We start from the raw sequence: 27,952 nt of genomic DNA on the forward strand, positions 1-27,952 counted from the left end.
GGTTGCTATAGTTAAATGAGATAAAGTGACAAGTAGCTGAGAAACTAGAAAGCATCTAGGAAGATGCCTCCCTCTTGCCCGGAAGAGTCTCTGGCTGTATGTGGTGGAGCCAAGACACGCATGAGGAGTGTTTTTTGAGGAAGAGGTTTAGTGTGACCACTGATAGAAGGGAGGGGCCATAAGGCATGTGTGGAGAGCAAAGCCTGGGAGATTCAGCCAAGGCTGGAAAGGGCGGGGAGGAAGGGGAGGGTGGAGTGGGGCAGGGCTCTGGAAGGCAGCCCTGCTAGGAGGCTGGGGACCCTTGTTCAGGCTGCTCCAGACTGGTCAGGCTTGGGGGTACATGAGACACTTCCAGAATCCTGATAAATGATCATTTACTAACAAACTCTCTCACTTGTGAGCAGGAATGTTGGTGGCCTCTGCTCATTGGCCAAGAGGAAGCCCACTCTGGAATGCTGTCAATGAATTTCCCAGAAGTGCATGCACACATGCTTACACACACACACACACACAGAGACAGAGAGAGAGAGAGAGAGAGAGATACATAAAGCAGCTGCACCCTATGCCATTGTGGCTTTAATTTGCATTTTCTAAATGGCTAATGATGTTGAACATCTTTCCACGTGCTTATTTGCCACTTGTACATCCTCTTGTGTAAAATGTATCTTCCTATTTTCTATCCATTTTCTAATTAGATATTTTTAACTCTGGCTGTTGCATTTTGAGAGTTCTGTTTTTTTTTTTTTTTTTTTTTTGAGGAGGCGTCTCGCCCTGTAGGCCAGGCTGGAGTGCAGTGGTGCGATCTCGGCTCACTGCAAGCTCCGCCTCCCGGGTTCACGCCATTCTCCTGCCTCAGCCTCCCCAGCAGCTGGGACTACAGGCACCCGCCGCCATGCCCGGCTAATTTTTTGTATTTTTAGTAGAGACGGGGTTTCACCATGTTAGCCAGGACGATCTCGATCCCCTAACCTTGTGATCTGCCCGCCTCAGCCTCCCAAAGTGCTGGGATTACAGGTGTGAGCCACTGCGTCTAGCCAAAGACAGTTCTTTTTATAGTTTAGATATTAGTCTTTTGTGAGAGGTGTGCTCTGCAAATATCTTCTCCCAGTCTAGAGCTTATCTTTTCATCGTCTTAACGGGACCTTTCTCAGGGCAGAAGTTTTCAGTTTTCATGAAGTCCGGTTTATCAATGTTTCCTTTCATGAATTATGCTTTTGGTATCACATGTAAGAGCTCCTTTCCTAATCCTAGATTCTGAAGATTTTATTCTAAAAGTTTTATAGTTTTATTTTAAATTGAAACCCATTATCAATTTTGAGTTAATTTACGATGTGTGAAACTTACATGGAGGCTTGCATTTGCTGTGGGTATCCAACTGTTCCAGTCCCATTTGTTGAACAGGAATCTTAACTATTTTAATATTCATATCTGATAACTCACTTGTGGTCACTTGTAGGTTTGTTTCTTTTGTCTGTTTTTTCTTTTGATCCTTTTTTTTGGGGTATACCTGTTAATATGTGTTTGGATACTGGACTTTATAAATCAAACATCATAGTGGCTATAGATGATATTTTCCTTCATAAAGTGTTTACCCTATTCTCCATCAGTGAATGTAGAATAATAGACCTCTTTATTTTTGTCAGGGGCAGAATGCCTTGAAACTTAGTATCATGCTTTGTAGGGACTGGTTTGCCTCTTGTGCACACGCCCACTTTCAGAGTATAGCCTTCCCGACCAGCGTCCTGGATCATCTTCCTATGTGGGTCAAAAACTCCAATTTTTATTTCCCCAGCATCCAAATCTCTAATCAATTGCATTTTAGATACTTTCTGCTTGGTTTCTTTGTCTTTAGCCCTGGGCTGCATGAGGGTGCTTTGGTGGGTGGGAAAGAAATAGATGCAGTATATTTGTTTGACTTTTCTGCACCTCCCTACTTTCAGGTCTCTGAATCCTTCATGTTCTGTTTTGGCATACCTCAGAGTCCAACTATTGTCTCCTCTGTCCCGTGATGTTGCAGAAAGCTCTCCCAAACTTTGAAGTCATCCTCAGTCGAGCCCCTGCAGTCTCCCTGAGTCTCCCTGCTGCTGCTGTAGCTCACCCATGCAGAGGGGCACCTGCAGCAGGACACAGGGCTCATCCAGGGTACCCTTTCTCTCCAGGACCTGAAAGCTTAGGGCCTGCCTCTTCTTATGCCTTAAAACAGCCTTTTTGTTTGTTTTGTCCTTTGATGTAAGTTATTTCTAGTTGCCCTTGCCTGGAGTGTTAGTCTGCTATAAGTTGCTCTGTCAGAGGTGAAAGAAGTCCTCCAGACCCTGTGTTTTGACCAAGGTTTGCCTGACTCTAAATTCCTTGACCTTTGTATTTCTAGCTAAACTCAATATACAGTTTTCGTGAAAATAAGAAAACTCTTTGATAAAAGATTCACACACAAAGACAAACACACCAATTCCTGCTCCACATATATCACACCCAGAGTTTTCTATTTTTACTGCACGCATCAGAAAACAGCCACTCTGGATACTTTTGAGATAATGGTCTAGGTCCTAATTTAAATACAAAAAGGAAAACACCATCGCTGCCTGGAGGGCCTGGCATCTCCTGTGTCCTGGATGGCACCAGCTCCCCAGGCATGTGGAAAGAACCACAGCCCCCCGGAGCTATGCCACCTGCCTGGGGGCTCTAACCCATTCCTGCAGAATGGCTGCACCTCCAGCCTTGCTATATGGCAATGTCCTTGGAGTGCTATTCATCTTCCAAAGCCACCTTACACCTGTGGACTCCCCAGTCTAGTAAAGCAGGAAGGGTGGAAGGGGCGCCTCAGCGGAACCGTGTCTATTCACACTCACCCACCCACTTGGCATCTCTTTCTCGGCCATAGGACTCCCAGCGTTCCATGCCTTCCTGCTGCCCCAGGAGCCTCTGTGGGTTCTTCTGTCTCCTCACTTAGGATCTTACCTCTCACCACATGCTTGCTTGTGTCACCCACTCCAGCCAGACCACAATCCCTGGAGATTCTTGAAACTCTCAAGGTCTCTCGGACCTCTGCTCCTCGGCAATGCCAATCAAAACACCCCTCTCTTCCTTCCCGCCCTTCTCTGGGCTGTCACATGGGTGTAAGACACCACCTCAGGGAAGCCTTCCTGGATATCCCAGCTGGGTGAGAGGGAGGTGCCTGTGGCTGGAGACCCACCGCTGCCCTCAGCCATGGCGCTCTCTGCCCCACTGCCATTTATGCTCCGTTTATGTCTAGGCCTCCTGCAGCCCTTGGCTGTCTTCCAAGAAGCAGCCCTTACCATGGGTTAGTGGCGTTGAAGTCAGCCTGAGTCCAAGCCTTCCAGGCTGAGCTGCCAGCTCCGAGGAGCAAGCACAAACAGGGCCTAAGGAGACAGGGGTTCACTGAGGACCCTGGCAGGGCTTCGGTGGACTGAAGGAGAAAAGGGGAGTGAGAACTTTGGATCTGCACCCATGGCATGGCCAAATACTGGACAGTAAGTATGAGCCAGGCAGGTTCCTGGGTCAGAGCACACCAGCCTGGCGAAAGCATCACACCCCCATCTCCTTGTGCTTAGATGGGGAAACTGAGATGCAGAGTGGGGCGCCCAGGCCACCCCGGTCTCGTCTCAGGTATTGGAATTAGGTGAGGCCTGGATGAGCCCATAAAACCATCATTTTGGGACCAGGACAGGATGATTCTGGAGAGGAAGGGAAGGGTGAGGGGATGGGACATGGCACACAGGGTAACTCGGGAAGAGATGTCACCTCAGCATCCGGCAGGAGACAGACAGCACAGTCAACTAAGCTGTGAGGAGGGGTTTTAATGAAGAGACTCTTTACAAAGGTGTAGGAGTAGGCAAACCATGAGACAGCACAGTCTCCTAGGCCTCAGAGCTTTGGGGCCCCAGGACCCAGGATGGAGGGGATCAGGGGAGGGGGTCACGGGGACCCAGAGATGAGTGAACTTCATGACGGTAGCTGAGGCCTCTGTTCACTTCTGGAAGACATGCGGGCTGCCCTGTTCCTGCTGAGGGAGAAGCAGCTGGGCATTCCTACCCTGACCTCCCACTGCCCTGGCCTCCTCCCTGTCCCTCTAACCTCCTCCTGGGAGTCTCCCCTGGCCAAACCCAACCCAGAGCAGAGGGCAAGGCAGCCATGTTAATGGTCCCTGTGGGTCAGGGCAGGGCAGCAGGGGTGAAGGTGGGGTGTGCAGGGGACAGGGACAGCTGGGGGGAAGAGCACTCCGTAGTGAGGGTGGGAGGCCTGGAGCTTTGCCATTTCTGTGTCCTGGGCCCCTGGCCCCAATATGTCTGCATATATGGAGGCTGATGAGTGGCACTCCTGAGCGTCCTGGCCCTTGATCCCACTCTGCTCTGCATGCCAGACCCCAGGAAGTCGGCACTGGGGTTCCAGGCCCTGCGACTCCCAGGGTACACCCAGCTTTTCCCTCCTGGGAGCCCTAGAATTGGGTCGGGGTCTCCTTTCCCAGTACCTTTACTGCCTCCTTCTTCCTGTGCCAGTAAAAGAAACATCTGGGCCAAGAAACAGGGTGGAGTCAGTCAGGGAATAGGTGTGTCTTCCCTGGGGATGCTGGGGCTTGGAGAGGTCACTCACCCACCTCCAGCTATGGCCAGGAGCAGAGCACTGCTGAGACTCACAGCCCACAGGGAGGTCCGCCAGTTCCTGGCTGGGGTGTGAAAGAGGGAGCCAGGTGTTTGGAGGCCAGGTAGGGCTACCTCGACTCAGAGAGAAGGCCACCATCCTCTCATTCTTTGATTCGTTCACTCACGATGTGTTTGCAAACACTAACTGAGCACCCTGTGTGCCCAGCACATATCTAGACAAGCAAACAATCATGGTGTGGGGTTCAAGGGAAATAGGACAGGACATGGGAGGGGAAGTGACAGTGAGGATGGCTGACAAGCCTCTGGGGTGGGAGGTGATCAGGGAAAGCTCCTTAGGAAACAGGAGTCTGAGCTGGACTCGGAAACACAAATAAGGGATCAGTTCAAGGGCAAGGCTGTGTCACCGGCACAGGACACACTCAAGGACAGAAGCATGGAGCTGTCCGTATGCACTTGGTGCACTTGGGGAGTAGGGGGCTCCCGAGGAGGGTGGGCTTTATCCAGGGGCATTGGGAGCCACTGCTGGTTATAAACAGGGAGTGTCATGGGTAGAACTGCTCCTTGAAAAGAAGTTCAGAGTGCGACGTGGCCTGGAGGGACAGGGAGGCTGATGGGAAATGTTGCTGTAGGTTAGATGAGAGATGGGGAGGCCTGAGAGTGGAGGTTAGAATGAAACTATGGGAACACATAGAAGACTTATTTAGTAAGACATGGTGATTCTCCGTGCTAAGTGGAGGGAGATTCCTGGTTTAGGAGGCTGAGGGCTTGAGTGAGGCCATTTGTTGAGAAGGGCCCTGGAGGAAGAGCAGGTTTGGGGGTTCGATGGGATTAGGCATGTTTCTTTTTCTTTTCTTTTTTCTTTTTTTGAAACGGAGTCTTGCTGTGTTGCCCGGGCTGGAGTGCAGTGGCACGATCTCGGCTCACTGCAACCTCCACCTCCTGAGTTCAAGCGACTCTCCTGCCTCAGCCTCCTGAGTAAGGATTGGTCATGTTTCTAGGCATAGCATCTCTGAGAACCAACAGGCCTCCACGAGTGATGTCCTATAGGCAGATGCCTCCAAGGCTCTAGAGCTTGATGTGAGGACATCAAGAAATCCCAGGAGGTGCTGCCTTCACCCGGGGTGAGGATAAAGAACAAGAAAAGCCTGAGTTGGGCAAAAGAGAATGACAGAGACAGCAACGGCTCCAGGAATGCAGGGCAGGGAGGGGAGAGGCTGGACAGGGTGGTGGCCACTGACCTGGGCAGAAAGTGGGGTCATTGCAGGAGAGGAAGTGAGTCCTGCAGTCAGCACAGCTGGTGACCTTCAGTGTGGACTGTATGTCTATGGGAGGGGAGGGACAGGGGCTAGGGGGTGCCAGGCGCCTTTCATCCCTCCCCCAGGCCCAGTCCCCATGCATACTCACCACAGGACTCATTGCAGGCTGCCAGGGAGGGTGAGAAGGTAGAGAAACTGAGGTGCTGGGGAGGCAGACAGAGCCAAGGGGGTCTGGGGTGCAAGTAGGAGATGGAGCCAGGGAAGGCATTCATGGAGAGGGGTGGGGCTCCTGGGGATGATCGAGGGGGCTGCAGAGTGAACTCTGCATGCCTTGGGTCTTGGCAGGTGTGGAGGGCTGGGCCGTGTGCAGGGATCGTCCCCATCCCTTACCCTTCTCCTTCAGCCCATCAGATATCTTATTCAGCCTCTCAGTAAAGAGATTCTTGTGCATGTAGATCTCTTCCAGAAGTACTGTTTTATCTGGGCAGAGCAGGAGGGAAGGGGTGTTCAGTGTTACAACTTGCTCAAGGTTGGCTTTTCAGACCCTTGTTTCTACATGGACGTTCCAAAGAGCACACGGAGACAGATGGCATTCATCTCCCACCTTCACAAGACCTCCCACCCATGGCCACATGGGCCTCTGAGAATGCCTTGGAGGGTGGGCCTTTCTCAACCGAAGCCCCAAGGCCTGGGGACTCTTGGCTTCCTCACCATCTCGTAACGTTTTAATGGCTCGGTGTACTTGAGTGAAGAATTTGGCTGTTTCTTCTTCCAAATGGTCACGATCTGAGGATAAGATACAGGTCAAAGGGAAGTCAAGGGAGTAAGATCCCAGGTCAGGTAAAGAGGCCACATCCAACCCCTGATCTCCTGGCTGTGCCTCACCAAGGTACCAGGGTTTGAGAAAATTATTATCCTCTAGGAACAGGGAGTGAATGCTTTGAGAAAGTTCTGTGGGTGGCCCTGGGGTCCCCCAGAGAATCTGTAGGTCATAGTCTATCAAGGCAGACAGTTCTGGCCAGCAGCGGAGGCAGTTCTTCCCTTCCATGGCAGGCAGGAGACAGATGATCAGGAGAGACAGCATCTTCTGGGGTCCTCCTACTGTGCCCTGCTGCCCTGTCTGGTAGTTCCATGTGGAACACTGGTGTTCTGTCCCCTTGGGAACCACATTCTTTTGGCAGGACAAAGTGCATTCTGTAGGGCAAGGCAAGGCTCAGCTGTGGTGTCATGATATGAACCCAAGCTTTGAGATCGGACCCAAGTGGAGCCTCGGTACGTAGTTCCTCCTCTGAACTTGGAGTCACATGCTCAGCAGGGAAGGTCCTTGTGAGGATCAGAGGGATAGCTGCACTGCCTGTGGTGGGTGCTCAGCTATCCTAACTGTGTTCATCTGGTGTGGAAGAGTTTAACAGAACTGAAATTTGAGAGGCAGAAAAGAACAGCACAGTGAGAGGGTTAGTTGAGCGAAGAGAATCAGAATCTCTTCACACTTTTCCACAAAGAAGTGGTCAACCAAGGAGAAGTTGATGGAAGAAACATGTTTTCATGGCATATATAAACTGGCAGCTGTCTCGTGTTTGGTCAAGCCAGAGGGGCTTAGCTCCTAACACCACAGTGCAGGCAAAGAGTATAGACAAGTTCCAGTCAGCATTGTATGGAAGTGCAGAGAGAGAAGCCACGTTCAGAGCAGTGGTTCTTTTGTGCAATGCACCCTGAAAAAAGGCAAAACTCCCTACTCTTTTGTAATAAAGCCAGTGGGATCCTTGTCACTCCTCAGCTGGCAAGCTTTGCCCTTCCATGCCATGCTTCTGAGTGCCTTGGGCTGGATCATGGGCAGCTAAGACCACTAGGCATTTAAGGAATGCCTCTAATGTGACCAAGAGACAAAAACCATAGCAAGAATTCAAAACAAAGGCAAACAAAAACTGCAGGAAATAGGAAGAGTACAGACTTATGACAAGAAGCAGAATAAAACTTAGAACCTAGCCGGGCACGGTGGATCACACCTGTAATCCCAGCACTTTGGGAGGCCAAGGTGGGTGGATCACCTGAGGTCGGGAGTTCGAGACCAGCTTGACCAACATGGAGAAACCCTGTCTCTGCTAAAAATACAAAATTAGCCAGGTGTGGTGGTACATGCCTGTAATCCCAGCTACTTGGGAGATTGAGGCAGGAGAATCGCTTGAACCTGGGAGGCAGAGGATATGGTGAGTCTGAGCCTAGATCATGCCATTGCAACTCCAGTCTGGGCAACAAAAGTGAAACTCCAGTTAAAAAAACAAAAAAACAAAAAACAAAACAAAACAAAAAAACCTTAGAACCCAATTACCATTAAATTGACAAAATATTGTTTTTCCCAGACAAGAAGAAGTTGCTATGTAAAAGAAAGAGTTATTGGAGACTAAAAATATGATAGCGTAAATTTAAAAAATCCATAAAAGTGTTGGGAGATCATTTCGGAAATGTTCCAGACAGAAGTACAAAAAGACAGAGATGGGAAACAGGAAATAAAAGAAAATAAAATTAGATAATCAATCCATGAGGTCCAACATCCAGCTAATACAAGTTCCAGAAAGAAAATGGAGAGGTGAAAATTATTTATAATAGAAGTTGTGTCATAAGTATATACAGAAAGAGATTCTATTGTGTAGGGAGAGGGATGTGGCATTGAGGTTTACTAGAAGAAGTAGTTGAGGCTGGGTGCGGTGGCTCATGCCTGTAATCCCAGTACTTTGGGAGGCAAAGGGAGGTGGATAACTTGAGGTCAAGAGTTCAAGACCAGCCTGGCTAACATGGTGAAACCCTCTCACTACTAAAAATACAAAAAATTAGCCAGGTGTGGTGGCACGTGCCTGTAATCCCAGCTACTCAGGAAACTGAGGCAGGAGAATCGCTTGAACCTAGGGGGCGAAGGTTGCAGTGAGCCCGGTTTGCACCACTGCACTCTAGCCTGGGCAATAAAGTAAGACTCTGTCTCAAAAAAAAGAAAAAAAAAGAAGAAACAGTTGAATTAATAAATTCAGGTTGTGCTAGTTAGGTGGGCTCTGTGATGGGAGGTAGATTCTGAGTACTGCAGAGATGTTGCTCTATCCCTGGCTTTGTATGGAATCAATGGTGAGGAATAAGCCTGTTTTTTTCTACTCAGTCAATACCTCTGGAAAGGCAAGGCCTGGAAGGGTCCCAAAACAAAACTTCCATGTCCTCAGGATGCATCACCCTCTAGGCACATTGGTGTTTGTCAACACCAGAAAGTTCACGCAAGACATGGTGTTCAGAATTTTTACTGGAGTTTCATTATGTAGGTGTGATTGACTGAATCATTGGCCATGTGACTGAACTCGATCTCCAGGCCCTGTCCCTCCCTGGAGGTTGAGCTGATATTCCCTGGCTCAAAGCCCCAACCCTCTAATCACATGGTTAGTCTCTCTCTTGTGGTCAGCTCCTATCCTGAGTCATTTTGTTAATATAAAAGGGTATGGTTAGGTAGGGTCTCATAAGCCCACCATGAATAATAGACCCTCCTATCACTCAGGAAATTTCTGAGGATAAAGAGATTCTCTCCCAGGTACCAGGGACAAAGGATAGCCAGATTCTTTGCCATACAACAATAGCATGTAAAGTTCTGATTACCCGTTAACATTTGGGCATGAATTCATTCAGATCTAGGCTTTGTAATGCTTCTGTGGGCTCCTGGAATCTTCTGGGAGGATCTCAAGTCCCAGGCACAAGCTTTTGCTTTGCCCATGCTGAGTTGTGGAGATATTAGAGTAGAGGCAATTAGAAATCCATGGAAAAGTGGAACATGACAAGGGTATCTATCTTAGCAAATTAACTCACTTGTTTGGTAAAATCATCTTAGAGGTCATTGACCTGCAAATCCTTTCCGGTTATTATAGGAACCTTGTCTGAAAGAACAACATTTGATATATTCAAGAGACTGGCATCTGGTTGGTCAATGCCTTTATAAAGGGTTGGATTTAGTTGTTTGATTTTTTAATGGAAAAATTACAAAAAGTTCATAATCAGACAACCTATCATAAATGAAATATTCATTTCATTTTCTTTCTGGTTAAAACTTGTGTCTTGAAATGCTTTGTTGTGTCTACTTAGAATGATCAATGGGGATGCCTGGGGGGAATCTCTCTTGCAGAATTTGTTGGTAGAGAACATTAAAATTGCATGAAGCCAGTCATGTAATTTTAATGACCATCAAAAGGATTTTGACGAGAATTTAAAGTGAGATGATGCTTCTGGGAAAGGTTGAAACCTTGGGTGTTCAAGGAGGCAAGTTTCTCGATCTATAGGGCGCTCCCTTGTCTACCCCTGCTGCTGGGCAGAGACATTCCCTAGTTAGTGGCTGTGGCCAGATAATCTGCAAAACAAAGAGCACCTGGCTGTCTCCCTCTGGTCCTAGAGAGCCATGCAGGGCTAGTGCTGGCCGTGGCCTTGCCCAGGACTCAGTGTAGCCCATTCACTGCTCCAGGGAGAAGTGGCTGAGGCCCTGAGGGGAACAGATGAGGGTTCACATTCATGCTTTGTGCCCTCCAGACCAGTGCCTGCCACTCTACTCCTACTCCCCTTTCTCCTGAGTTCTTTCCATTTTCCTGCTATTGAGCTCAGCTCTGCATCCGTGAAGCCTGCTCAGGTCTCTCCACCCACAGAGATTTCCACGTCCTCTCATTTTTGTCAGGGCCCATGTTTGTGTCTTTCATTAGGCAATTAGTGGCATGCCGACTTGTGACAGGCTTTCTGTTGATTCAAAATGTCATTAAAATCTGCTGTAACCTATGCTTTCTCAGGTCTTACCAGCCTGCTTCTAAAAGCAGTGTTACAGTCACAATGGCACATCCTTGGGCCATCTCCTTTTGGCAAGGTCTGCTCTCCTGGCTCCCCTGGCTGTCAGAGTCTGGGTGGCCCTCAGGTGCTGTCCCACTGATGCCATGATACAGCTCATGTGGCTGGCCTGGGACATCTGCTCCTTTCTCTGCGGCGCTGGACTCACCTGCCACTCCCCACACACCATGTTCCCAGCTTCACCCTTGTTTCAGTGAAAGGGGTTCTCACTCCTTGAGGAATCCCAGGGCTCTCTTGATGGCCTTCACGAGGCCCTGGACACTGACCACGGCCCTGGAGAAATGGAAAAATGGCTCCTCTCATTTAGCCACAGGCCCACTGCAGAACGTCTGTGTCCCAAGCTCTGAGTGGGCCTGAGGCCACTGGCTGTCTTCTCATGGAGGTGAGCGGCAGGCCGGGGAGCACGCCTGCTCATCGCCCTCTTGGCTCCTAACCATAGCTTCTTTCTCGCAAAGTTCCTCTTCTAAAAGGATGAGCCTCTCCAGGAGTCTTGCAGACAGGCCTGAACTCTAAGGTAACTGAGACAGTGGGGACAAGGACTGCATTTATGCTGGTCAAAGGTGATTTTGATGGGACAAGTCTCTGGTTCCCAAATGAGGTATGTGTTTTCTCTGGAGAAGTAGGAGCAGAGATAGAGGCCCGCCGCCCAGGCATGGGATGTCTTTACCCTGCCTCCTTGGGCTTTTGTGTTTTGTTTGGGACCATGGATACAGCTGAGGATGAGAGCACTATATCTCCTCTCTGAAGAGGTGGCCATCAAAGCTCTCATGATAAACACCTGAGGTCAGGAGCACATGGCCAATGCCAGGAAGGTTGAGCATCTTTGAAGGACAAAAGGGCTTCCTGCCCAGCCCTGCTGACATCCTTCTCTACAGCAATGTGTTCTCCTTATCTGGGAAGAATGAGCCTCTGGTCTTCCCACACACATCTCTCAGGGCTGGTGGCACTGCAGAGGGTCTAGAGACCCCTGCTCCAGTTGGGTGACCGCCCCTCTGTCAAGGCAGGCAGGGTGCTGTGTAGTGCTCCCTGGGTGGGGAAGAATACTGCAGACATTAGGAACATTGTCGTAGGAATGGAAGGGTTCTGTCCCTGAAACTTACTAATTATACAGGTTGTGGCAGATGGTGTGTTTCCAAAGAAGATGGAGCCTCATGTCCCACCCACAGACTCTTCTGCAGTAGAAACTGGCCACTCCCCCAACAAGAGGTGGAGTCCAGTTCTCCTCCCTTTGGTTTGGGCTGACCTTATGGACTTGTTTGTAATTAGTAGAATGCAGTAGAACTGACTCCTTGTGACTTCCAAGTGTAGGTGAGAATGGCCCTGCAGCCTCCACTGGTCCTGCTGGGAGGCTCATTCTCTGGATGCTCACTCCTGGGGTGCTCCTTCTTGGGACCCAGCCACCATGCTGGGAGAAGCCTTAGACATACGAAGAGGCCACATATGGATGCTCTGGGTGACAGTGGTCCCAGTCCAGATACCAAGATGTGAGTGAACAAGCCTCCATATGGCCCCAGCCTCTAAGCCTTTCGAGTGTTCCCAGTTAAGGCTCCAGATATTGTGGAGCAGAGCAAAGCTATGTCCAGGCCTGTGTCCTTTTGTGCAGCAAGAGATTCTGGGATCACAGAGCTCTGCAAAATGCACAACACAGACTTGTTCATTCAACAGGAGAAGGACTTGGCCTTATTAGTGGTGGCCCAGGCCCAGCGGGGCCCCTAGCTGAGGGGGCCTTGAAAAGCTGGATTGGAGGGCTCAGTCAGGGCAGGAAATCAAAGTGGTGGTGGCCTGTTTCTGCCTGTGTGGCCCCAGTCCTGGGGACTTGTGCATGGAGACGTTTGGGATCTCCAAGTGTACTTTGACTACAGAACCCCCGACAGCCACACAGAGGCCTACGGGCCTAGGCCCCAACTGAGTGAACACTGTGGCCACTCCCACCCACCCCCATCCTCCAAGAAGAAAAAGAGATGGAGTGAAAGAGGCAGACAGGGTGCACTCTGACACTCCCTGCTGGAGGGTAGGATGGTGGAAATGGGTAATAAATGTTCATGCCATCTTTGCTCAGATGGATTTATTTCAAATCTTGTTCAGACATTTCTTTTCTTTTCTTTTCTGAGACAGAGTCTAGCTCTGTTGCCCAGGCTGTAGTGCGTAGCGAGATCTCTGCTCACTGCAACCTCAGCCTTCTAGGTTCAAGCGATTCTCCTGCTTCAGCCTCCAGGGTAGCTGGGACTACAGGTGCATGCCACCTCACCTGGCTAATTTTTGTATTGTGTTTTAGTAGAGACGGGGTTTCATCATGTTGGCCAGGCTGGTCTCGAACTCCTGACCTCAAATGATCCACCTGCCTCAGCCTCCCAAAGTGCCGGGATTATAGGCATGAACCACCATGCCTGGCAGACTTTTCCTTTCTGTATGATCCTGGGCTCGATTCTTCATATCTTGAGCCTCAGTTTCTTCATCTTTAAAATGGGGCTAATTAGAGTGCCATCTCTGGACAGTTTTGAGATCTCTGTCAAGCGCTTAGCATAATGTAGGCCTTCACCTCCTCTAAATCCTTTCTCTTCTCTTCTCTTCCCATCACTGGGAAGCTGCCTGCTAGTAGGCCAGTGTGCTGGGGCAGGGGAGTGGATCAGCTGCAAGGGAAGGCCTGCAGTGTCACTGACTAAGCTTTAAAGGAGTCTCTTGGCATCAGTAGAAAATACGAGGTCCCAGGCGGCAGTGCTTGGGCTTCCTCCTGTTCGTCCCCCAGCCATGCAACTGGGACCTCGGGCAGACATCTGTGCCATAAACTCATGGGTGAATATGCTGGTACCTAAGGGCGAGCCAGCACGGATCACAAGAACTGACTGCTATTGGCATTTGCATCTGGGAAACAGTGGATCCCTCTGGGGCCAGAGCATATGGCAAGGTATTTAGCTTTGAAAGCTGTGACAGGTGAGGCTGCTGTGGGCCAAGCCCTCATGGAGACTCCTCTGGTGCCCAAGGAAGGGCCTCATGACAGAAGAGAATCCCACACTCACGGCTGCTGGGCGAGTTTCCCAGCCTCCCCAGGTGTCCCACCTCACATGTGGCCTTTCCCACATGGCTGTGAAATGCCATTTATTGTGTGCCTGCTGCCTGCCAAGGGCCGTGCCAAGAGCTCTGCAGAGATGATGGAATGTAGAGCCTCCTGCCACCCCTGGGAGCTGATGCTGGCTCTCGCAGGACCTGCTAGGAAGATCAAAAGTGGAGAGTAATGAATGGGGCATGCACAGCCATGGTCTAGCCATGAGCAGATGCTCAGCAAGGGTCAGTTGCTATTGTTAGGTCTGGATTGTTGGCTCTGCAACCACTCAGGGGAGGATGTGCTAGGGTCCTGCCCTCCCTTCCTGGTCAGGGGCTATGCTATGGGATGCTGCTGTCTGCCAGGTCCCACTCCTTGCCTTCCTGATCAGTTCCCTCCTCCCTGCTCTTTATCCTCCCTATCCTCAACTGTATTCCGGAATTCAGCAGAGCTGTGGGATGCATTTTCTGATGGAAGTTTCCCTGCAAAGTGGTGAGGAAGGTGGTCAGTCTGGTCTTGGGCATCTGCTTTCAGCTCCACAGGTCTCCATGCCTCCTCCCACTCCTTCCCAGACTCTGCTCCTGGAAACTTCTCACCACCGTCTGGGCCACAGTTACTTTTTGGAAAAAAAAAATCTGCCCTCCATCACTTACATGTCAGTATGAATAAGCATGTGTGCTTTCTGCTGGGGGTGTTTGACTTCTTTGCTGTGGCCCAGCCTTGCCCTTTGGAGTTTATGCAACAAGAGGACACAGTCATCATTTCAGAGCCTGCTATGTGCCAGGTGCTCTATCCACTGAGTCACATTTAGTCTTTACAGTAAGTGTATCAGTCAGGGTAGGCAAGGTCAGACCCTGGTGACAAACACCCGCAAATCTCAGTGGTCTAAAACAACAAAGACTTCTTTGTCTTTTATGTTACGTATCCATATGGATTGGCAGAAGTCTCTGGTCATCAAAGCCTCTCAAAGGCCTGGCAGATGGCACAGTTCCTCCCTTGGGTGTTAGGGGCCACCCTGCCAGGGGAAGAAGTGAGTGTAGGAGGTCCTTAAAGGCTCCAGCCAGGAAGTGGAAGATGTCACCTCCACACACAAGTCATGCACAGATCTAATTGTACGGCCTCTCCCAGCCTCAAAGATGGCACCTTATGATGTGGCCTGGTGGGGGGCTCCTGCCAAGGACGTGCCCTGAGGAGAAGTGGCAATGTCTGGTGACCAGTGTGGAGGACTGCCAGCCCAGCCTGTGAGGAAAGTCTGCATTCCCATGTGACCCACAGGGACGGGAGTCACTCCTGCAGGCAAACAAGGATGAAACCGTAGACGGAACCCAGATAGATCCTGGACCCGAAGATCCATGCTCTGGGTGAAGAGTTTCATTTTCCCAGCTCATTAATCTTTATTGGAAAAGTCATTTGGAGGATTCAAAAAGGGTATTGAACCCACACAAAGCTCCAGCTTAGAAAATTGTCATGTCCTCAGGAAACCCAAAGAAGAAACATTTGGGAGCAGTTGATGACATGGGTCCCTGCCCTCTCCCCTGCTCTTCCTCCCAGAGAACTCTGCGGCTCAGGAAGGGGCAGCAGAGACAGAAACAGCAGGGAGCCTGGGGTCTCCATGTGGAGGCCCATTGCATGCTGAGCTCATGCCAGCACGGGGTGCTATCCTCATTTTACATGTGCTGGAAGCAGGGCTCAGCTTAAGGGATCTGCCAGAGCCACATAGCTAGGAAACTCAAGGTGAGGTGATCAGAACACCATCCTGACCCTAGTCCTTGCATTCTCCCCTAAAGCCCTGTAAGATAAGCCCCTCATCCCCAATGCCCCTGGCCCAGGAGCGCTTGCCTAAGCAGGTGACTCTGGATAGGAAGATCTGGGGGTATTTACGGATCTAGGAGCCTCTCAAGAGGCTCTCAGTGCCCAGCAAGAATGGATGGCTGAGTCTGGCAGCTCCCAGTGCGGGGAATAAGGCCGGCTGGCCTGTGGCTTGGCAAGTCCCGGGGAGGCAGAGAAGGCAGAGGCCAGAAGCAAAGGGAAGACTCTCAGGTGCTGGGAGTGCTGTGGGTCCTGGCCCAGAGGAAGCGGGTGCAGGGTGGCATCACAGGGTCCATGGGCTGTGTGGATCCTGGGAGCTTGGAGCATGGACCTTCAGGCCCCACTCCAGGCTGGGGCAGCCGTTCTTGAAAGCTCCTTCTACGGCAAGGAAACCCCATCGCTCCAAACAGGCCCTGAGGAATGAAACATCTGCAGTTTAATTTTTTCTTTCTGTTTTCCCCCTCCTCTGGCATTTTGTCTAAGTCTGTGGGACCAGGTGTGCTTTGTAGGGCAAAGAGCTAAATCCTCAGAGCAAGGCCCTCTTCCCTGTCAGCTCCCACACTGCTCAGCACCCTGCAGAGCCTGGCAGGGTTGGAAATGGACAGGGTTAAGTGTGTAGATATTGTTGCCCTCGGTGTTCTGAGTAGCCACGTGTGGCAGGCACGTCTATCTCCATTTCAAAGGTGGGGAAACCGAGGCCTAGAGAGATTAGAGTGGCTTGCTCTAGGCTGCCTGGTTAGTAACGGGTGAGCAAGGCACTGCCCCAGATGTCTGACCTCAAGGCCAGTGCAGCCTGCACACCCACTGCTGAGAGAGGAGGGAGGGTCCAGAGGTGTGGGGGCCGTGTGGGTCGCAGGGCAAAGTGCTGCCCAGTTCCTGGGTGGTCCTCCTGCTGCTGTGGGGAGAGTGTGGCCCACTGGGGAGCCAGGGCTCTCTCAAGAAGGGGTGGGGAACTTGGGAGCGGCATTTTGGGGGAAGCGGGGTTGGCTTCCGTGTGGGGACGGGCAGCTCCAAATTGACAGAGTGGAGGCAGCTGCTGCAGAGGAGGAGAGGAGGATTCCCCAGCCTTGAGGGAACGTAGTTTTCTGACAGGTAGACTTGGATCACTCAACTTTGTAAGGACTGGCTTTCTGACACCTGGAGACCCCCATCTGCAGCAGTGTGGATTCCACGCTCACAGAGATTCAGGGAGAGTCTCAGCACAGCCCCTAACTAGTCACGTGGCCTTGAGCAAGTCAATTACCCTCTAGGGGTAATAACAGAGTTGTAGTGGGAATTATTTAAAATAGGTGGTAGAAAGAGCTGGGCCCACACCAGCAGGTAGTAAGCATGAGTGCCAGTGGTGAGCTCTGATGTTATTACTGCACTGAGATGGGGCTAGGGAGCGGCTTAGCACTGGAGCTCATCCAGCAGTGATGGGATGGTCTGGCTGGTGCTACCGGGGAGACCTGCAATGGGAGAAGGTAGAATCTGACCACATTTAGGTCCCTTCATCTCACTTTTGATAATGTTTCTGAGGTGCTGGTGATCCCTGGGCAGGTTACATGGCCCCCTGGGACCTCAGTTTCTTCCTTTGTAAGCTCTCCTCTCTTGCCAGGGTGATAGGATGGCAATTCAATCCAACAAGAGTCCTGTTGGTGACTGAAGCACTGTGTCTCAGAGGGAGAAGGAAGAATGGCTTTGTGCTGCAGAGGCAAGAGGTTAGGATGTCTTTCCTGGGGCACAGTCGTTCTGTGGATTTTTTGGGCTCTGATCTAAGCCCCTCCACTGGCTTTGGTCCAGGGGCATTGGCTTGAGAGCCTCATCTTCCCTGCACTGGGCTCTGGTGCTCACTGAAGCAGAGTGCACGAAACTCCCCGTAAAAGCCTGGTAATGTGGCTCAGAATTGGGCCCTGCAGGGTTATTAGAGCCATCCATCTTAATTATACTGAAAATCACTTATGCATTTTCCTTAATAACCCTGCATTCACAGTTTCCCAGCTCTGAGCCTTCTCCTGGCAGGGCTGTCAGTCTCAGGGTGGAGTGTTTTCTGCAAGTCACATTTCTTTGTTCTTTCTCCCTTGGTGGGATGATGGGCTGGGCATGACGGGATCCTTTCCTGTGGGCCATGGATGCAGGGTCAGGCCCTGGGGAGACTGCAGCCTCCTGAGTGCTAGGTACTGCCCAGATTCTTCACACCCAGCATGTGATTTAACCCTTTGCATAACCCTGTGAGGTCCATGTGCTTATTGTAATTTACAGATAGAAAACAGAGGCTCAGAGAAGCTAAGAACTTGTGCAAAGTAACTCCCTCAGAAATGGGGCTTCAGGAAGAAAAGCTCCTCTTCTGATTTCCTTTGGTGTGTTCACAGACGCCCCCCTCGATCCTTCAACCCCACCGTTGCAGTTTCCATTCTGGCTTTGCCAGGGAGCTGTGAGAAGAAATGCTTTCCTCAGCTGGGTGCGGTGGTTCATGCTTGCAATCCTAGCATTTGGGAGGCCAAGGCAGGTGGATCACCTGAGGTCAGGAGTTTGAGACCAGGCTGGCCAGCATGGCGAAACCCCGTCTCTACCAAAAATACAGAAATTAGCCGGGTGTGGTGGCAGGCGCCTATAATCTCAGCTACTTGGGAGGCTGAGGCAGGAGAATCTGGGAGGCGGAGCTTGCAGTGAGCCAAGATCATGCCACTTCGCTCCAGCCTGGGTGAAAGAGTGAAACTGTCAAAAAAAAAAAAAAAAAAAAGAAAAGCTTTCCTCCCTTGATGCATCCTCCCCATAGAGCCCCAGAAAACATGCACACAGCACACACATACACACATGCACAACACACACAGGCATAACACACACACGCATGCACACATTCACACATTCTCTCTCTCTCTCTCTGTTCCCACTACCGACAGCTCCCTCCCCTGTCTAGTATAGGGTCTTGGTTTCTCTAGCGCGTCAATGGGAGGGCTAAGGCTGGGTCCCTCACTCGCTACTCACATGGGGGCAACCCTGAAGGTGACAGTAAATTGGACTATGCGCTGCCCGGGAAGAAAATGGACTTGCCGGTCTCAGGAGGCAGCAGCCGGGGCAGACCTGGGAGTAGACCTGGAGAGCGCATGTGTGTGGGTGCTCCAGTCCGGGGGTTCTGGCCTGAGGGGGCTCCTCCCACGGGTCTTGAGACTACTGGGTACATAGAAAGCAGAAGCCAAGAGGCAGATATTGGGAGGGAGAAAAAGCAAGACAGATGTAGTGTATGTCAACCACGTGCCATTTTGCCCTAGGGGAAATGAGTCGAGCCTCTGAGCTTTGAAGGGCTTGGGCCGGGAAGAGAGAAGGAAGAGGGAAGGGGAAGGAGGCCCTGAGCGCGGAGGTGTGGCGTGGGGAGGGAGGGACGGGGAGACAGGAATCAGATGAAGCCTCGGACGGCCCTGGGATCAGCAGGTGGTTTGGAGGAGGTGGTTCTTGCAGGTGAGGGCGGGTGGAGGAGGCAAGAGAGAAAAGTCTGGCAGGGATCAGATACGGGAGTTCAGGCACGATTTACTGCCAATGGGAGGGTCACCCAGAGGGGGCTCCGGGAAGGCAGGGGCAGAGCCCCGTCCCTTCTGGGGCAGAGGTCGGCAGCCCTCCAGAGGCAAGAGCAGGCGCTCGCGGGGAGCTGAGGCCAAGCTGGCTGGCGCACGCGAGGGGGCGCTGTGGGGCGGCACCAGCGGGTCGACCAGACCACGCCCACCACGCTGAAGCGCCGCGAGGGTGCGTTTGGGGCTCTGGGTGATGGGCCCGACCGGGGATAGGGGCCTGGGAGGGTCGGCCACGTGAGCCTGATCAGTCCTGTGGGGCTGGGCCACGCTAGGCCTTTGCTTGCAGCTGGGCTAGGGCCAGGTGGCCGGCTGCTGGAGGGCGCTCAGCCTCTCCGGACATGGCCTGGCTCCTGGGTTCGACGCGCGGGGCCCTGGGTTGCAAGGCTGCGGAAGCGCTTTCCAGCACAGATTTCCAGGGGCTGCCCTGTGGGTTGCCCCTGACGTCCCCACTTCCCTTCTCATCCCAGACACTCTGGTCCAGGAAGTGCAGAGTTCAGGGCCTGCAGAGCACGTCCCCCCACAAAGCCATCCTTGGGCGAGCACCAAGAAAGCGGGCTGATGAATGGGCTTCCACCCCGAAGTCCAGACAGCTGCCTTCCCTGCTGACTCAGCTCGGGAAAGCTGCCGAGGCAGAAACTTTTCTAAGAGCAGAAAAATAAGGCGCGAGGCCCCGGCGCTGTCTGTGGTGAAGGAGCGAGGCTTGAGAGAGGCCCTGAACCCTGGAGGACCCTGGAGGGGCCTGGAGCTCCCAGCTGGGCCCGCTCCAGCCCAGGAGGGAACAGTAGTAGCACAAGTCCGTGCGTCCAGGATGGAGGCTTCATTTCTCCAGAGCCCTCCAGGCGCTTTTGGGAGCTAAGTTGTGGGTCTCCCGATTCCCATGTGAGGAATCCGAGGCCCCGCGGAAACCCATAAACGACATCCAGCAGGGTAGGATGGACCTGCTGGGCCTGGCGTGGAGCTCACCTGTGCACTTTGCATACCCACTGCCTCCTCAGCCCCTCACACCTTCCCTTTTCAGCCGCTCCCCGACTCGGAGGCTGTGGATGTGGCCAGAGGCTTCCTAGAGAGATGGTCAGGGCTCTGCAGAGAAACAGAATCAGTAGGAGATATATATATGTATCTAGGTATCTATCTATCTATCTATCTATCTATCTATCTATCTATTTATCTATCTATCTATCTATGAGAGGGAGAGAGGAGAGGAGACAGGCTGACAAGTTCAAAATCTGCGGAGCTGATGTGCCAACTCGAAGGCCGCCAGGCAGGAGGAATTCTCCCTTGCTCCAGGTAGGGTCAGGTCAGCCTTTTCTCCTATTCAGGCCTTCGAGTGACAGAATGAGGCCCACCCACTTAGGGAAGGTAATCTTCTTTACTCAGCCTACTTATTTAATGTTTATCCACAGACACATCTAGAATAATGTCTGAACAACTGTCTGGGCACCTCGTGTCCTGGTGGAGTTGACATGTAAAATAGGCAGAGCTGCTGCAGGTGCCTGGGCATGAGCTCCACCGGTCTGATCCTGATTTTTCATCCATAAAGGGCATGTCGTGAGCATGACTGAGGCTAATGAGTTGACACCATCTATAAGCCTTGATGTGTGTGGCCCATGGTGGCTTTGTTGGACTCACCCTGGGCAGCCTCCATTGGCCCTCCAAGAATGGACCATGCAGGCAGTAGTATCAATGCTTTTTTTTTTTTTTTTTTGAGACAGAGTCTCGCTCTGTTGCCAGGCTGGAGTGCAGTGGCACAGTCTCAGCTCACTGCAACCTCTGCCTCCTGGGTTCAAGCAATTCTCCTGCCTCAGCCTCCTGAGTAGCTGGGATTACAGGCGCTTGCCACCATGCCCGGCTAATTTATGTATTTTTAGTAGAGACAGGGTTTCACCATGTTGGCCAGGCTGGTCTCAAACTCCTGACCTCATGATCCGCCCGCCTTGGCCTCCCAAAGTGCTGGGATTACAGGTGTGAGCCACCATGCCTGGCCCGGCCCGTATCAATGCTTTTAAGTACTTACCAGCTGCTCCTTGGCCAGGATGACTGTAGCTGATGTCTGTAGGACTGATGATGATAAGCTAAGATGACACCTTCTCCCTGGGGGCCACAGAGCCACAATCTGTAGATCTATGAGGTCACCAGGACCTCTAAGGTCAGTTGGCCCTGCAGAGGCTGATTTTATCGGAGGGCAGAGGAGCCAGGGAGAGTTATAAGAGGGGCTCAAAGCACTTCACATTTGCTTCACGGAGAGGGGTGGGGGTGCTTCCCTTCCCTTTATGGTGATGGGTCCCAGTCTGGGCTCAATGTGTAGCCCACAGGCCTCTTTGCTGGTCAAGGAGGTGACTACAGTGGGACATTGGTCCCACACCACCTGCCCTGATGTGCCCCTGAAACCAAATCTGGTGCAAGAATGCCTGTACTTAACTATGTGAAAGATTTAAGGTGTTTTGAAAACAACTATGTAGGGCTGCCAGAGGGGCACAGATGTCATATGGGCACAGAAACAATTAACTGGGACCAGCTGCATCCTTCACTCACCATCACCTATGCCATCAAGAAGAATGGCACTGTAGGGAACAAGATGAGGGCCATGAGTGCTCCAGGCCTGGAAACGTGCTGGTCTCCCCTATTCCAGACAAGAGGCTTGTTGTTCCCCCCCACCTGCAGAACTCAGTTTCCTCACTGAGTGGGGCACAAATCTCAAATAGCCACATAGCTGCCCTCAGGGGTATGGTTTTACTGGGGAGTCCATACCTGGCCATAGGAGGCGGTTCTCAACACGGCCATGTGCACAGAGCAGAGTTCCAACTACAGGCAGCCATAGACCAGCTTCCTGCACAGCTCTGAGGCCTCAGCCAGCCAGACTAATCCTGTGCTATATTTACCTGCTTCTAACATGGTCCCTGCCCTCTCTATGCACCTTGCATTTTCTGTAAGCATCCAGCATCCAGGACAGGGCCGGGCATAGTGTAGGTAGGCAGGAATGTTTATGGAGTGAATAGATGAATGGATGGATGGCTGAGTAGTGAACAGATGAAGAGGTGAGTGGATAGATGAATAGGTGGGTTGATGGGTGGGAGATGGATGGGTGGATGGGGCCAAAGGGGAGCAATGTCACTATGGGTGGAGGGAGTTTTACAGACTGCTTTCCCTACCGCAGGGCAGAGGCTGTCTCTCCTCTAGGGCTTATGTGGCACTGGGGTCCCCTTTGTTCTCTATCTTAGAAAGGCCAAGGTCAGACAGGCACCTGATTATGTAGGAGGTAGGCGATGCCTGAATCCCTTTCATACTGTGTCGCTTGATTTACCTACACATAAAATGAGAGCCCACACCCTGACCCTTGTTGCCATGGCAGGGCCGGGACAGCACAGATTGTGGGTCCCAGGGATCTGCTGCTGGGTTTCCAGTAAGCATGATGTCATTCCAGGAAAGGAGAGCTTCAGGGTCAGTGGAGCAAGCTGGAGATGACCCAGGGAATAAACTCAGAGAGACAATGCGTCTTGGCCTCTGGCTGTGGGCTGGGATATGAGATCTGGGGAGGTGAGCAGCCTGCTAGGGTGTGGGGCTTCCCAGGCCTGCCCTTCCTTCCTCGGAAGGCTTTCAGGCTGTCCACCTTCCATGCTCAGAGAGGCCTCCCCTGGGATTTGAGAGCCTTGTGAGCTCCCCTCTATGGGAGGTGGGGTGACAGGCAAATCTGCCTTGACCAGGAGCTCTTTCTCAGATATAGGTACTGATGCAACCCTTTACCATGCTATGCATCCCTGTTAATTAGCCAGGGCCTGCTCTGTGGTGACAGCATGCTTTGCCCTCCAGTCTCCCTGGTTGATGCGGGGCACGTGGGCTACTCTCGTGTTTGTCTGAACTATTGCTGGATGCCCAGCACAGGTGAGCACCAAAGAGGTGTTCTTGGGTTCAGGAGGTCCAAGAGGGGAGTCATTCAATCTCTCAGGGCTCCTGGTGGGGGCTTTTTGTGTAGATGCTGAGCTGACTAGTTAAAAGAAAAAAGGGCAAAGGTGGGCTTGGTCCTCCTACCTCTCTCTCCCCCACTGTCAGGGATGTGGGTTGTTCTTGGGGTGAGAAGGGGACAAGGCTGAGTCCAGTGGGTTACAGAATGGCTGCAGGGGAATGACGACATCTGCCTGAGCCATGGGCCAGGTGTGGAATCTTGGAGCATGTCAGAAAGGAGACAGGGTTTGTGGCCAGACATACCTGGCTTGAAACCCCCCTCTCAATGCCATGCATGTGACCTTGGGGACATCCCTTAACTTCTATGGGTATCAGTGTCCTCATCTTCAAAAATGCAAATGGCAACATCTATTTAGGATATCTCTTATTAGGACTGATGAGATTTTATAAAAAATTTCTAGCACATGGTGGGCTCCCAGAAAAGCTAGCTCCTATCATTTTTTCAATGCAAGTAGTTCCTGGGTGAGCAAGACTTCCATTTCCCAGCCTTTCCCATGTTGCAGAACACACAGAACGTGGCACTGTTTGTCTGGCACGGGGGTATGTGGAGGCAGGAGGTGTCAGGAGGCTATGTTGGCTGCAGAGGACCCTCCTCTTGCCCACTGGGAGCCATTCCTGGCTGACCTGGGCTCCCTCTGGGGCAACTCTGAGCTGAAGACCCTCGCCTGGGGGTCTATGTGGAGCTGAACCGCTTTCTCCCTGCCTACGGGGTGCTGACTCATGTCTTCACCCAGGATGGATTCCAGACAGGACTCTTGAGGATGAGGCGGGGGCTCCTTCTTCCTGCTGTGACCTCCTGCAACCTGCACACATCAGGGGCATGGAGGCGGCAGTTGATTGTGCTAATCATTTCGTAAATGCCTCCTCCAAGCCAGGCAGCCCGCAGGGCAGTTTACGTGCATCGTCATCACAAATCCTTGAAATCATGAAAGAGAGAGAAGCACATAGAGATTAATTTCCCACAGTCAACAGCTGCGACGGGCCAGATCTGGATTTTAAGAAAGTTTGAATTTTTAAAATTGTGGTAAAATTCACATAACAAAATGTATTATTTAAGGCTTTTAAAATGTCAGCTCAGTGGCATTAAAGTACATTCACATCGTTGTGCAACCATCGCCACCATCCATCTCCAGAACTCTCCATTTCCCCAAACGGAAGCTCCGTCCCCATTCAACATGAACTTCCCATTCCCCTCCCTCCAGCCCCTGGGGCCCCCATTCTATTTTCTCTCCATGGATTTGACTATTCTAGGCATCCCATGTAAGTGGAATCATACGGTATTTTCCCTCTATGATTACCTTAACATGATGTCCTCAAGATTCATCCACGCTGTAGCATGTGCCAGAATTTTCTTTTTAAAGGTGGAACAGCATCCTTTTGTATGTGATACCACATTTTGTTGATCTGTTCATCCCTTGATGGACACTTGGGTGGCTTTCCTTTTGGCTGTTGTGAATAATGCTCCTAGGAATGTAGTGTGCAAATATCACTTCGAGATCTTGCTTTCAGTTCTTTTGGGTATATACCCGGAAGTGGAATTTCTGGGTCATATGGTAATTGTATGTTTAACTTTGTGAGGAAACTCCCTGCTGTTTTCCACAGCAGATGCACCATTTTGCATTCCCACCCCAGTGCACAAGGATTCTAATTTCTCCACATTCTCAACGCTTGTTATTTTCTGCTTTGTTTTGTTTGTTTTCTTTTTGTTTGTTTTTTGATAATAGCCATGTGAATGCAAATAGCTCTATTGCCCTGGGGATTAGGGGAGGTCAGGAGTGGAAGCACTTTGAGCATAGTAGCGGGGAGGCAGCTCTTCCATGTCTCAGCTTTGAAGCATCAATTGTGTCTTGCCTGCCCCCTCTTCCACTTCTTTCCCCCCTGCCAGGCTGGACCACTGCATGCCCCCGCTGTCTCCTGTCTTCTCTCGGCCGCCCTAGATGTCTTTCCCTAGACGAACCTGACCATGTCACTGACCAGCTTGAGGGCCTGAGCATGCTCCTTGCCACCTAAAGGCAAAGGCCCTTAAAAGCCCCCAAGTTGCACCACTGCAGTGGGTTTCATGTGAGTGGTTGCCGGGTCAGGATCTGGCCTTGCCCACCTCCCACCTCACCTGAGCCACACTCCCTGCTGGGTACTTGGCATCCAGCCAGCACACCCATCAGGCCCAGGAGGCTGCCCCTACCCTCCTTGTACATTTGCTGTTCCTATGCCTGGAGTGTCCAGAGCCCCACCTTTCATCTGGGGAGCACCCACTCATTCTTTGAGACTCTGCCCAGCCTGCTGCTCCCATATGGGCTGACCTTGCTCCCATGTGCCGCCCCCCCCACACACAGGGCATATATGTGCCTGTGTGTGTGGTTGCAGGCATGTGTGTGGGGCATGTGCATGGCAGTGGCAGGGCATGTGTGTGGGAGGATTGTAGGAGTATGTGTATGTCTATGTGTGTATGGTTGTAGGAGTGTGTGTGTTTCTGTATGTGGTAGCAGTGTGTGTGCATGTGCGCATGATTGTAGGTGTGTGTGTGTCTGTGTGTGGTTGTAGGTGCCTGTGTGTACATATGTGCATGGTTGTAGGGGCATGTGTGTGCATGTGTGCATGGTTGGAGTGTGTATCCCTGTGTATGTGACTGTAGGTGTGTGTGTGGTGTTAGGAGTGTGTGTGTCTGTGTGTGGTTGTAGGTGCATGTGTGTGTGTGTGCATAGTTGTAGGGGCATATGTGTGCATGTATGCATGGTTGTAGGAGTGTGTGTGTCTGCGTGTGTGGTTGGAGTGTGTGTGTGATTGTAGGTGCCTGTGTGTGCATGCGTACATGGTTGTAGGGGCATGTGTGTGCATGTGTGCATGGTTGTAGGTGTATGTGTGTGTGTGTGTTTGTAGGTGTGTGTGTGTCTATGTGTGTGGTTGTAGGTGCCTGGGTGTATGCGTGCATGGCTATAGGGGCATGTGTGTGTATGTGTGCCTGGTTGTAGGAGTGTGTGTGTCTGTGTGTGGTTGTAGGAGTATATGTGTCTATGTGTGTGTGGTTGTAGAAGTGTATGTGTCTGTGTGTGGTTATAGGAGTGTGTATGTGTCTATGTTTGTGTGGTTGGAGGAGTGTGTGTGTCTATGTGTGTGTGGTTGTAGGAGTGTATGTGTCTATGTGTGTGTGGTTGTAGAAGTGTGTGTGTCTGTGTGTGGTTGGAGGAGTGTGTGTGTGTGGTTGGAGGAATGTGTGTGTCTATGTGTGTGTGGTTGTAGGAGTGTATGTGTCTGTGTGTGGTTGGAGGGGCATGCGTGCATGTTTGGGGAGTTTGTAGGAGTATGTGTTGCATGTGTGTGGCCAGGTCGTGCTGTATTAATAAATAACTGCTTATTTCAGTGGTTTACAAAACAATTTAGTGCTCTTTACAGAAGGTTTTAGTGCTCTAAAAAGAGCACTAAATTCATTTACAAAAGAATTTAGTGCTCTTTACAGACAGTAAGGCTCCACTCTTACTGTCAGTCAGGGACCGAGGCTGATGAAGGTCCCATCTCACATGAGTTCTTCCATCACCGAGATGAATGGAAAGAAGTGTGGCAGGTTGTGCACTTTCTCTTAACACTCCCGCCCAAGAGTGACACACATTGTTTTGCCTTATGTTTCATTGTTCAGAACAAGTCACCTGGAGATACCTGGCACACTTGTGAATAGCTCCGTGAACAGCCATGGGGGCTGTGAGCCACTGGGGACCAGCTGGAAGGGTCTTCGTTCCTCTCTCAACACCTGGAAACTGAGGTAGGACCCACGGTCCTGGGACGAGGTCTGGAAGCACAGACGGGAAAGCTGAACATTCCACCAGACTCTCTTCCTGGGCTAGAAGTTTGGATATCCTTGGAGGCACTCAGATTAAGTAAAATTCCAATTTGAAAAATACCAGTCTCTTCTGGACATTCCAAGAGGAGAGGGTCCATTTCGCACTTCGGTCCTGGGGACGTGTCTAGCCAGCAGGTGTGGGGCTGATGTTAGAAGGCATGGGCTCTGAGGCCGGGGAGTCCACAGTCCTCGCCGTGACTGCTCAGCTGCTTTCTGGCTGTGGTCTTGGGAGGCTTCACTGCTCCCCTTTGTTCGCCCATCTGTAAACTGGGGCTGATAATCATGGCATCATTCGAGCAGCTGTGCAGACTGAACGAGGTCATGCCTGGACGGCACGTGGCCCCTGGCCTGGCCTGGAGAGGACGCTTGGCCTCCGCTCATCATCCCTGGGGTTGACCTCATCGTGCTGTAACCAGCCCTGCTCTGTCCCTTGCTGGCTGTGTGAGCGTGGACAGGTTGCTAAATGCCTCCTTTGGTTCTGAATTTCTCATTTGAAAATGGAGACAACGGCACCTCTATTCAGTGCTGTCCTAAGCTTGTGAGGCCGGTGGTGAGTCAGCATCCGGTGCCTAGGGAGGGCGGGAGGTGCGCGGGGGACACAGGCAGGGTTGGCTGTGTGGCCACCCTGGGGACGCGGCTCCTTACACCTCACATCTGTGCAGAAGCCTGCTCAGAAGTGATTCTACTCTTTTCCTTAATTGAGACAGTGCCTTTCCTTCCTTTCATTAAAAAATAAAAAATCTCCATGGGACATGGAATCCTGAGAGCCGGCTGTGGCGGGTGGTGGCTCTGTGGACGGGCATACCTCTCAGTGTCCCTCCTGTGTGATGCAGGAGCTGGAAAGACTGAATGGGCAGGGACTGTTCACCATGACAACATCTTTTTCCCCATCCCATCGGCACAAAACTAAAGTGTTCTCGACAAGGAGGGTCGGGGAGAGAGGCTGTTAATTCCAGAGTGCTGGGGAGCCAGGACGGGCGCCTTCATTAGAAAGTTCAAAGTCACATTTTATTTCCATTTTGATGAGATTTTTA

General features: G+C 51.5%; 1 protein-coding gene across 14 annotated transcripts; it reads right to left on the reverse strand.

The window, feature by feature from the left end:
• Positions 1-3,795: 3,795 nt before the first annotated feature.
• TEX51 (testis expressed 51) lies at positions 3,796-7,007 on the reverse strand. Of its 14 annotated transcripts, none has more exons than XM_055261663.1 (8): positions 6,761-7,007; positions 6,587-6,661; positions 6,266-6,355; positions 6,024-6,041; positions 5,858-5,941; positions 4,613-4,681; positions 4,487-4,526; positions 3,796-3,991 (listed from the first exon to the last, which is right to left on the reverse strand). In XM_055261663.1, exons 1-7 carry the CDS (start codon positions 6,957-6,959, stop codon positions 4,489-4,491), a joined length of 573 nt encoding a protein of 190 aa, XP_055117638.1. In that variant the 5' UTR covers positions 6,960-7,007; the 3' UTR covers positions 3,796-3,991; positions 4,487-4,488. The 14 variants fall into 14 exon arrangements, with proteins under 14 accessions (XP_055117638.1, XP_055117636.1, XP_055117641.1 ...); XM_055261661.1 differs by having other exon boundaries at positions 4,609-4,681; XM_055261662.1 differs by having other exon boundaries at positions 3,897-4,021.
• Between the last annotated feature and the right edge of the window lie 20,945 nt (positions 7,008-27,952).

Source organism: Symphalangus syndactylus, chromosome 22, assembly GCF_028878055.3.
Source record: "Symphalangus syndactylus isolate Jambi chromosome 22, NHGRI_mSymSyn1-v2.1_pri, whole genome shotgun sequence".
Lineage (NCBI taxonomy): Eukaryota > Metazoa > Chordata > Mammalia > Primates > Hylobatidae > Symphalangus > Symphalangus syndactylus.